We start from the raw sequence: 11,620 nt of genomic DNA, 5'->3' as shown, positions 1-11,620 counted from the left end.
TATCTTTTTCTAACGATAGCTCAATATGTATGTGATAAGAATAAAATGGTGTTATTATATTACAACGATTTCAAATTGGAAAACCTTAATTTTACAAATTTTAAATTTAAAAAAAATTGTAGATACTTTATAGAAATATTGAGGTTTTATATTTTTTACAAATTATAAATTAAAATATATAAAATTTGGGACGGGTTTATGATAAAGGTTCGGGTACCATAGTTTCACCACGGGTTCATATGACACCGTTTCATACTAGTGTCTGCAAAGCGCGCGGTTTTGTCGATCCCCCGTATCCTCACTGCGATGATGAAGATTTACACTCAATTCGCATAAGGGATTCACCAATCGTTGGTGACGTCCAGTAACAGCAGCAAAATCTCCCTTCCTCATTCGAACAGAAAATGGCCAACAAAGCCAGCCCTCCAAACCTCCACAAATCCGTGGCCATTTCCAAAGGATACAACTTCGCTTCTACCTGGGAACAGGTTGGTTTTCTTTTTATCTACTCCAAGGATAATTCTCCAATCCAAAGCTTGCTCTATAGCTTCCTTATTTTCGATCTCGCTATAGAAATGATTCTCGACTCCATCATTGTGTGCCAATTGAGGGGGACGAAATTTAAAAATGCTAGATCTGTAACCCCAGTTTCTCGTTTCCTACTATTGAATTGGATCCAATCTGAGCATAGATTTTACATTTGCGGTTAACAAGTGTGATCTATGCTTCGTTTCAAGAAATGCATCGTTTTCACTGTCTTCCTTTTGATTTTGTGGTGCAGAATGCTCCTCTCTCGGAGCAACAGCAAGCTGCAATCCTCGCACTGTCTCATGCCGTCGCCGAGCGACCATATCCTGCCAATTTGGTTAGTCAAATGCCCTATTATCTTGAGTTAGGATTTGAAGATTTTGCCTCGAAAAGTATTGTCCTGTTCTCTTTGGCAGGCCCTAGATCATATCTCCAGGCAGGATAATGGGAGCTTAACTGTTTCCACTAAGGATAGCGCTTTTGGAGATTCTCAAACCACAGAAGCTGTTTTAGTTAATGCAAATCAGGTAACCTTTTTTGTTTCATAACCATAGCCTGCTGTTCGTAGCAGTTATTTTGATCTAGGCTTTTACAGTTGTTATATTTTGCAAAATGTAATGTCTTTATGTGTGAAATATGTGGCTTGATTTTATCAAATTGCTTTGATCTTTACGTTTTAGAAATAATTAAATCTGGAATATTCTTTTGGAGCAGTTCTACAAATGGTTTGCAGACCTTGAATCAGCCATGAAATCAGAGGTAAGTTCAGCATGCTTTGTGATGGAGTTGTTTGTTTTAAACATTTGTTTATTGCTAGTTGTTATTATACACTCACAGACAGAGGAGAAGTATCAGCACTACGTCAACACTTTGACAGAGCGCATACAGACATGTGATGATATACTTCATCAGGTATATTTGTGTTTTTCTTCTCCTTTTTTCACTTGTCAGTGCTCTTATACTTTGATAAGCTCTATTACTGTTGTTTTCTTTTCTTGATCTCATATGATGATGATTGCTAGCTTCTATCATACAGGTGGATGAAACTCTGGATTTGTTTAATGGACTTCAGTTGCAACACCAAGCAGTAGCTACAAAGACTAAGACTCTTCATGATGCCTGTGACCGACTGGTGTGGTTTCTCTGTTTTATGTATACTTCTTGAAATTGTTGTTGAATCAGCTTCTGTTATTCCACAAACCATAGATTCTGGTCCCTTAACCATTCAAAACCTTAGTGTTGATCTCTTTTTACTGATTAGACCCTGTAAGAGTGATTGTTATTTGCATGATGACATAATTTCCATGATCCAGAGCTCTAAAGTTCTTTTTTTCGAGACTTTTATTTGATAATTGCACCTTGTTACTGTTTCAAAATGATCATGAAATTTCTTGCATAAAATTTTAAATTGGTTGAGTTGGTTTGTCATTCCTCTTTTTCCATTTGCAGTTAGTAGAGAAGCAAAGACTGGTTGAGTTTGCAGAAGCACTTCGCAGTAAGCTCCACTATTTTGATGAATTGGAGAATGTAAGGTTTGAATGCTATCTTTCCTAGATTTATCAATCTTCTTATGTTACATTTTTCCTTTGTTTTCAACCTAGTTCTGTTTTTTTAAGCATACAAGAACAGACCTCTTATAATTTTCAAAAGGATTTGAAACTTAGAAGTAATCGTCACTATTCAGAAGTCGGTTGTTTATGGTGGGAGTATGCAATTTGAGCAACTCCCCACATTCTCACACATATCCTAAACTTATGAAAGCCAAAATGATCACGAGTACATGACCTTTACTTTGGATTGTAGAGAAGATTGCCAGGATTCTTGAAGAATTTCTGGGAATTCTGATCTGTCCAAGTTTCTGTGACACTTTGAAAAGGAGAAGAAAGAACCTCCTTTTCTGAAACTTTCATTCTTGAATTATCACTATAGGACAGAGCTTTATGATGTTCATTATTTGACTATATATTTATTATTGCTATTTATTTAGACATTTTCCATTTTGAATTCTTGATCTATCATTTGTCCCAACGTATTCATCTTGTTTTCTAGTTCTAAGACTGGCTTTATTCTTTCTTGGTTTGATTTATAATTTAGCTTCCTGGTTATTTATCGTGATGCTTTATGTTTCAAGTTATATCACTTTATTTGGATTCTAAAATTTTTCTTAATGGGATTATGTATTGTTTATGCACATGCAAAGAAAACTTTCACAAACTTTTGTTTGTACCTCGTTTTTGGGATGAATGAATTATGCAATTGCCCATTTCTGTACAGATTGCTACCAATTTTTATTCTGCAAAAGTGAATGTTGGAAGTGAGAACTTTCTTCCACTGCTCAAACGGCTTGATGAGTGCATATCGTAAGTGACAATTTTCTGTTAATGTATCCATTTTTTAATCCTGTGATATTACTCTGCAAAATTTCTGGAATTTAATGAACTATATTGGAAGTAGATGTCTTTTCTTTTCTAAAATATTGATTTTTTTTCTTCTCTACCTCAGGTATGTGGAAAGCATTCCACAATATGCGGAATCTAGTGTTTATTTGCTTAAATTTCGGCAACTCCAGGTAAATGAATGATGCACATAATTTGTTGGTAAATGGAAATACCAATGCACAAGATTTGTTTCCAGTTCCAATGTTTTACCAAAATTTATGTGTTTTAACAGTCCAGAGCCCTTGGTATGATTCGTTCTCATGTACTTTCTGTTCTGAAAGGTGCTTCTTCTCAGGTAAAGTATCCAAGTGGACTTAAAAGTTCTAACCAGTGTGTATGCAGTACGCACATGTGGGTACTGCTCTGTGGCACGGTTGTTTACCTGTTCTTTCTTCAGGTCCAGGCAGCAATCCGGAGCACCGCTGGCAGCAAGAATTCTGTTTCTGAGGGTGTAGAGGCATCTGTTATCTATGTCCGATTCAAGGCAGCTGCAAATGAGGTAAAGTCTAGTTCTTTTGTTTTGCTCCAGTTGGTTTCTGATAATGAATGCTAAATCATAGTGTTTTAAATGATTATTAAGAAAAAATCTATTTCATGTGGAGTTTGGAATTCTGTGCCTGTTCTGTAGGGGAAGCTAACAAATAATTGTTACAGCTCAAGCCCATACTGGAGGAAATCGAAAGCAGATCCTCTAGAAAAGAATATGCTCAAGTCCTTGCAGAATGCCACAAATTGTATTGTGAACAGCGGCTATCTTTGGTGAGTTTGTTCTTTTCTGTATAGTTTAGTATTTTACTTGTAGTTCCAGGCCAATTGGCTGTAATAATGAAGCCATTTGTTCTTTTCTACCCAGGTAAAAGGCATTGTACTCCAAAGAATATCTGAGTTTGCCAAGAAAGAGGCCTTGCCATCACTGACCAGATCTGGATGTGCATATCTAATACAGGTGGTTCTAATATCACTGAACTACTGGAGTAATTATTTGTAAATGTGGATGAATTATGGATTTCTTAACCAAATCAACTGTAAATTTTAGGTTTGCCAACTTGAGCACCAACTCTTTGATTACTTTTTCCCATCTTCTTCGGAGGACATTTCTGGTTTGGCTCCACTGGTTGATCCTTTGTAAGTTTCTTCCAGCCTCATATAGCGTGGACTTCCTTTTCTTATTTATTATTTGTGCATTGGTTTTACCATTTCCTTTCTTCCTGCTTCCTTTACTGCCTAAATTAAGTGAGAAATTCCTTATTATTTCCACAATTTAAATTTATACCTATATTGCAGGTCTACTTTCTTGTATGATACATTGCGCCCAAAACTTATTCATGAAATCAATGTTGATCTTCTTTGTGAACTTGTTGATATACTTAAAGTTGAAGTTTTGGGAGAACAACTTAGCAGACGGAGCGAGTCATTGGCTGGGCTACGTCCTACATTGGAAAGAATTTTGGCAGATATTCATGAACGGCTGACTTTCCGAGCTCGAACATATATTCGTGATGAGGTGTGTGTTTTGTCTTGAAAGCGACTCTTTTTGATTCTTTGATAACTGTGTGCCTGCTCAGTAAGTTTGGGTTTTCCTTTTTCTGGTATAATTTCACATAACCATGACTGGAAATTTGATTCTGGACATCCAAGCAAAAGATAATTCACTCATTTCTGACCATGGCTTAGAATTATATGCCAAATTTCACAAAAATACATTGTAATTTTCATGATATTGCTCTTTGGAATTTGGATGTCATGTCCTTATACAACTTTTTTGGGAATTGGAACTTGCACTCTTAACTTGATACTAGAATATTGATAACACGTGATTGATGAAGAGGTAAGCATCGTTTGTTTTAATAGTTGTGTACCTGTGAAAATTGCAAAGTTATATGCCCTAGTATTTTTACTTCCTAAATTTCAAGCAAATTGCGCCTTTAATAAAGGAACTCTATTCCCATTGGAAGTCAGAGAAGTTTAGACAAGCTGTGATAGTTTGAGGTGGAAATAGACAAGCTGTGATAGTTTGAGGTGGAAATAAACAATCTCATCGAGTACCAAAGAATTTCATTACAAAGAGACATTTTTAGAGTTCCCCCCCCCTCCAAGTTCGCGTCTCTTTCTTCTTTTGAAATTCTATCTTGGTTTCTTTTGCAGATAGCTAATTATGTTCCTTCTGATGAAGACTTGGATTACCCTGCAAAGCTTGAGCAATCTGTTGAGATGACACAAGAAACTACTTCTGTAAAGTGTCTTTCATTGCCTCTGTATTTTCCAATTCAGTTTATCCATGTGTTATGAACATACTAAAGTGTCAACAAAGCAGGCTCTTATGTCTCTACTATGGCTATTGTTCTGTACTTTAGTTGCTCTTTGTGTTACATAGCTTGGCCCAACATGGGCCTTTCTCAAGGTCATAGCTTTTTCAAATCCCCAAACATATGACATCAGCACTTGGCTGAACAATTTTGCTCATTTTAATATTTAATACCTTCTATCAAATTGAAACATGCGTGCAATGTGGTCTGCCCAACATTTGTATCCATTTGATAGAGATTCTTGCAATCTTGCGACAGGAAGATTAAGTACTTTACTTATCTTATGGTGGTTGTCCACTGTAGTTTTTCCTTAGCATGATAGTTTGGTTCAGGCCAGTAGGCATGTCAATTCATATTCACTTTTGTTAGTTATCAGGTATAATTTGCAGTATATATGCGAAAAAGTATACCTGATTGGTGGTTAATGGTTATTTCCTGCTTGTGGTACTCGATAATTTTTTGTTTGCGTTATTTGTGAAAGTTGTCTTTACTAGCAACTTTTTTTGTCTTAATATTTTCTCATTATGCAGGTTGAAGAAACTCGAGATGTATTTAGGACTTGGTACCCACCCTTGGAGAAAACACTATCATGCCTTTCAAAGTTGTATCGTTGTCTAGAACCATCTGTTTTCACTGGTTTAGCACAGGTGTTTGACCCTTGGACAATCACACTCTCACTTTTGTCTTGTAAACTTTGCCAATAGTATGCTTTTCTTTGCTTGTGTTGTCAATCAAGCGACTAATTCTTTTCCTGTTTGTTTCTATCAGGAAGCAGTAGAAGTCTGCTCGCTTTCTATCCAAGTGAGTAGCTAGTATATAATTGTCTAGACTGTGATAGGTGGTACTTGGAAATTTTTTGTGAAATTAATGGCATTCTCCTATAAAATTTTATGTTTTATACAGAAAGCAAGCAAACTCATTGCAAAGAGAACAACGGCAATGGATGGGCAGCTCTTCCTTATCAAACATCTTCTAATCTTAAGGGAGCAGGTTCTCTTTGTTCCTCTTTTGTTATTTGGTGTTTCTTAATAAGTGCATCTATTTTAATTCTCAAGTTCTGATCTTCCAGATTGCTCCATTTGATATAGAATTTTCAGTCACATACAAGGAACTTGACTTCTCCCATTTGTTGGTTAGTTTTTCCAAAATTAAAGCACTGGCAAATTCTTCTTTTAATATATTGTAGCATTTAGAGTTATTTCATATACAAGCAGAGCTTATCTGCATTGACTTCCATGGCCAGGAACAATTAAGACGAATTCTTAGAGGTCATGCTTCTCTGTTTGATTGGTCAAGATCAACTTCACTAGCAAGGACCTTATCTCCCCGAATTCTGGAAAGTCAAGTGGATGCCAAGAAGGTCTGTCTTTTGTTTTGATAATATTAACTTGTTTATTCTGTTTTCCTATTAAAGTAATTGTACTTATATAAGATATCTATATTTGGGTTATTAGCATGTACGCAGGATAGATTATGATCTTTAGGTTGGCACAACAGTATATTCTCGACAATAAGTGAAGAGTAATTGCATTTAATTCCATAAAAGTTCAAGTATTCAGCTCAACTTTGTCTCAATACCATGCAATTGAGTGAGTTATACTTCTATTTTGCTTAGTTTAGGGCTACTTTATAGTAAGGTCTAGGGAGTGCACAGCTCTTGGGGGTTCTAAACCATGCCGTTTGCATATGGTTCTTCACTAAGAATCTAACCAAAAGTGTACAGAACTGCACTAAACCAGAATCAAATCGAGAACTGATTTTATACCATGTTTTCCTATGATTTCTTTTAGATACATTATATACTTTCATTATAATTAATTATATATATTTATATGCAATTGAGATTGTAATATATGTATATTACAATTATTATTGCTTAATAACTCTAGTCACAACTAAATTATACTACTTTATCATTCTTAATTATAAATGTGTTACTATATCTTATATTATGTTTAATCCTTATATATACACACACACACACTTTGTGCTTAAAGATTATATAATTGAGAAGTAGGTAATGTGTACATTATATGATATACCTTCACAAATATTTTTCGCACCTAATTTAATTATATTTATACTTTATAAATGAAAATTATATGATTAAGAAATAGTTTAAAATATACTATATGAGATAATATTTGTTAATAACTTACTTTAAGCTTACATGGTAAGTTAAGTATAAATTTTTCTTGAAAATAATAGCAAAAAAATTGTTTGATGAACTGAAACCCAAAGCAAACCGTACCGGAAGTGAAGAATCAAGAACCAAATCAAAATCAGAATTGAAACAACGAGGAACTGAATCAGATCTGTACTGAAATTTCATTGGAGTCCAGTTCCTAGGCCCTCGAACCAGAACTGGATACCCCCAGTAAGTTCTAGTGATGCTAAAAATCTTCTTGACTGATCTCACCATGCCATCCATGGCCTATGATAAAACCATGTAGAATGCCATCGATACTTGTCTTGAACTAGTTTGGGCAACATAAGTTTTTGGTAAAAGATAGAAGATTTTATTGCTTGAACAAATTTCTTGTTTTTCTTATATGTGCATGTGTATGTATGACATTGACTTTTTAGTTATACCTAAAATTTTAGAAATTTCTTAGTGTGTCTGTTTGTTTGTGCGTGTGTATGCTAGTGAGCTTTTGCATGATTTGGAAGAATTGACTGGTGAAACTGGACAGAACATTGTTTTGTGCTTCCTCCCCTTTGCCTTGACTAATCAGTGACTTACTATATGCTATGGAGCTTAAGCTCATTTGTCAGACCTATGAACTATTTGTTAGAACTGGTGGTTATTAAATGAATTCCTCTGTCAAATAAATTGTGGGAATTACTGAAAACAGGACGAAAGTTTCCAGCGCAATAACATCATTTATTATTAATTACTCTTTTGTTAGGGTTCAAATCATCGCAATACCAGGATATCAAGTTGAAATTCTTGCTAGTTTTTTTGTTCCTCCTATATTAATGCTTTAATATGTGGGTATTTTTCTTTACTTTTTGAAGGAACTGGAAAAAAGCCTAAAAGCAACTTGTGAAGAGTTCATCATGTCAGTCACTAAGCTGGTTGTGGATCCGATGCTTTCATTTGTTACCAAGGTTAGCTGTTCTTGTAATTGATTGCCAAAGAACTTACTATCCTAGATCTATATGCATAAAAGGGCATCATCTGGCAAAATGGGTTCTAATCTCTCTGGATCTATAAGCATTAAAGCATTAATAAATCAAGAAGATCAATTGCAGAAAACAGGAGAACTTACCGTCTATATGATACTAGGTTAGAAATTTTTTAACCTTGATCTAGTTGGTTAATAAATGAGCGTATCCCACACGTGTATAGCTTCAGTTTTTAATCATTTTTCTATCGGGCCCCATAGGAAAAGGAGAAAGGGTGGGAGTAGTAAGGGGTCTGTACCTTATTAAATTAATCATACGCTTTTTTATTGTATAATCATGTGCAAGCATTCCATTACAATTTGTATTCTCAGGTTACTGCTGTAAAAGTTGCAATGTCTTCTGGTCAGAATCAGAAAATAGACTCAATTACGGCCAAACCACTTAAGTATCAAGCCTTTGCTACTCCAGATAAGGTGGCTGAACTTGTTCAGAAGGTATGTTATGGAACTTTTTTTCATACCTATTTTCTTCTAGTTTTTCAAATCTGCTGTCTGCATGGATACTAGAAATTAATTTTAAGCCTCCTTTTGTTTCACGAAAAATATTTTGTAGAAAAATAATTTTCACATGTTATTATGTTTGGGGCACTAAAAAAAATTAGCCAACTGAAAGTATTTTCCTGATCAAATTTCTGTATAAAATATTTCTGTGAAAAATATATTTTTTCATGTACAAGTAATTTTCTACAAACAAACAGAGTTTTAGTTCTAGTTAAATTTCCTCTTCATGAATGTATTAGTTATCCTTCTATTGCAACCAATAACCATAGCATGAGAGAGGAAAGGGGATGAAAGTGAGAGCAAAGACGAATCTCGGATCATCAACTCCACAGAATTATAGGTTGACTAGGACTTCAATAGGAGCAACTTGTGAAGAAGAAATTTGGTCCACGCCTAATGCCATGGGCTTTACTTATCTACCAAGTCATCGTATGATTCAGCAATGTTGCTGTTCTGATGAAGAAGATAGACATCATTTAAAATGTCTTAAACAAATAAATATACCAAACCAACAAGAACATGTGAAGGGACGGTTCAGCTTTTATAAGCAATTTTTTCTTTAAATACATTATTTCTTAAAATTAAATTGGCTGGAGGCTCCTACAGCAGTGTATGCTAGAATTTTCCCTTAATAATGAATATTTTGAAGATGAAGTCAGGTAGACAGGGAATACGCCTGTAAACATTTTGTGCTTTTCAAATGTGAACATGGTCAACAAGTTTTGGTTAGGAAAATTCCTTTCAACCATGCTGCACATGAGTTTTTGACATTAGGGTCATATCCAGATGTTTGTTAAAATGGGTCTTTGTTAAATTGACTCTAGTTTAACTTGACCTCTGAGAAGCTGCTAATTTCATGTGACATTTCTGGAGTAGGTAAATGCAGCTATTCAGCAAGAATTGCCCATGGTGATGGCAAAGATGAAACTCTATCTGAAGAACTCATCAACAAGAACAATACTTTTCAAACCGATAAAGTAAAATTCATTGACTCTATATGGTTCAAGTGTTTGCATGTTAATCTTTAAGTTTCATATGGATTTCTCTTGGGTATAAATATCGCGTTCTGTGTGCAGGACAAATATTGTTGAAGCACATATTCAATTACAATCCCTTGTAAAAGCCGAGTACTCCCATGAAGAACAAAGCATCATTAATATGGTGTCAATCCAGGAGCTGCGAGCACAACTTGATAATCTCCTGTAGGATGCATGTTAAGCCTATTCAATTTATTTTTCTTCTCAAAGATCGTAACCACAGGTAGAGCAGTTACGGTTTGTCTATAGGAATTTCCATTATATTGATTGAGAGAATAATAATGAACCAATCAGTAGTTGAGGACGTCCAAGAGTAGATTGTGTTCATTATTTTGGTGCCGTTTATGGCAACTTAGTTACGAATCTATAATTTTCCTGGTTCACATTCTTATTTAATTATCAACTAGGAGATTGGTAGGTTTTCAACTATGCAAGTTTCACCTGTTGAATTCACTCAGCAATTTATAGCAGAATTGTATGCCAATTAAGGAATAGTTCATTTGGAGTAAGATATTTGCTGGCAGGTAGCAATACCCAAGCAAGTCGGAAGTGCTATATTAGCCCTGGCCTGCAACACTAGCTGTGTTTGTTCGCTTCATGTGTGTAATGTTTTTCACACATAGATTAAGTAGTAAATATTTATATAAAATTAAAAAATTAAATAATAAGTTTTTTTATCGAAAATTAATTAATTTTTTTATAATATAAGAATTAAATAATAATTTTTTTTAATAATATAAGAATTAAATAATATATTTTTCATACATTATTGGAGGCAGAAAAATGGATTCTCGTTCAAGGGAGAAATGTTGGAGAGAAAATAGGGGGGATTCTTTTTTAAATTAAAATAATTGAAATTATCTCGCGCTCGCTCTCGCGCTCCTTAAACGACGCACGAGTTGCACACTCTCAATTTTTATCAAACAAGGACCAAATGTGAAGAATAATAAAAGTTACAGAAATTGAATATGTATAGAAATACTTTCACTAACTTCAGAATTCAGGCGCGAAAAGGTATGTCATATCCAGAAAATCTTGTTCTATCACTTTCATGAGAAAATTTTTTTCTATCCTCTGAAAAAAAAAGATAGTTTATATTATAGTCCATAGATGTTGTTTTGTTGTTTTTTCTTTCCTTATATTTGGCTTTGAGTACAGAGGGTGTTTCTTAGAAAGAGAGATCGATTTGCTGCTACTTTTAAGTTTTAACAGCCGTTTTGTTGCTCTTGATGGTTGGCAGGACGCTTGTATAGAGATATTATTGAGTTTTTAATCATCTATAGAGATGGTGTTGGCCTCCTGGTTCGATGATGGTCATCTTTAATCGACGGTCTGTCAATATGCACCTTGGTCTTCAGTCAGTTTTTTTATTATAGGAGTTACCACCATCCTTGTTGATAGCTTTACTTATTGTTGATAGCATTTGTCAAATCACCTATACCTCTTAGGTTCGATCATTGATGTGGTTGGCCTAGATGTTATAAAGCTTTATTATGATTAGGCTTAATGAAATCTCTATATTCTTTGAAAATAAAAATTAATGTAATCTAGTGCGAAATTAAATACTTGAGTGAGTGGATTGAAAAAAAAAAAACTTTTTATAATATTTAGTTAATCACTAC

The 11,620-nt window shown here is 34.5% G+C and overlaps 1 protein-coding gene across 1 annotated transcript; it reads left to right on the top strand.

Moving 5' to 3' along the window:
• The first annotated feature begins 217 nt into the window (after positions 1-217).
• Positions 218-10,492, top strand: LOC110612174 (conserved oligomeric Golgi complex subunit 3). Its single transcript, XM_021752877.2, has 25 exons — positions 218-488; positions 782-865; positions 945-1,055; positions 1,243-1,287; positions 1,366-1,440; positions 1,565-1,660; positions 1,978-2,055; positions 2,803-2,888; positions 3,031-3,097; positions 3,199-3,261; positions 3,364-3,465; positions 3,621-3,725; positions 3,820-3,912; positions 4,003-4,091; positions 4,251-4,470; positions 5,112-5,198; positions 5,803-5,919; positions 6,041-6,073; positions 6,176-6,262; positions 6,342-6,404; positions 6,516-6,632; positions 8,291-8,383; positions 8,773-8,895; positions 9,838-9,938; positions 10,038-10,492. The coding sequence occupies exons 1-25, from the start codon at positions 405-407 to the stop codon at positions 10,165-10,167; spliced, it is 2,349 nt and encodes a 782-aa protein (XP_021608569.1). The 5' UTR covers positions 218-404; the 3' UTR covers positions 10,168-10,492.
• The last annotated feature ends 1,128 nt before the right edge of the window (positions 10,493-11,620 follow it).

This window comes from Manihot esculenta, chromosome 3 (genome assembly GCF_001659605.2).
Source record: "Manihot esculenta cultivar AM560-2 chromosome 3, M.esculenta_v8, whole genome shotgun sequence".
Classification (NCBI taxonomy): Eukaryota; Viridiplantae; Streptophyta; class Magnoliopsida; order Malpighiales; family Euphorbiaceae; genus Manihot; species Manihot esculenta.
Note: the sequence above shows the minus strand (reverse complement) of the source record. Positions and strands in the feature narration are given on the sequence as shown.

Bases quoted from the DNA above. Each gene is read 5' to 3' on its own strand.
- LOC110612174 (XM_021752877.2), top strand. From the start codon at position 405: ATGGCCAACAAAGCCAGCCCTCCAAACCTCCACAAATCCGTGGCCATT. The intron at 1,441-1,564 runs GTATATTTGTGT...TCTATCATACAG, and splicing joins GTGATGATATACTTCATCAG to GTGGATGAAACTCTGGATTT. The intron at 1,661-1,977 runs GTGTGGTTTCTC...TTCCATTTGCAG, and splicing joins ATGATGCCTGTGACCGACTG to TTAGTAGAGAAGCAAAGACT.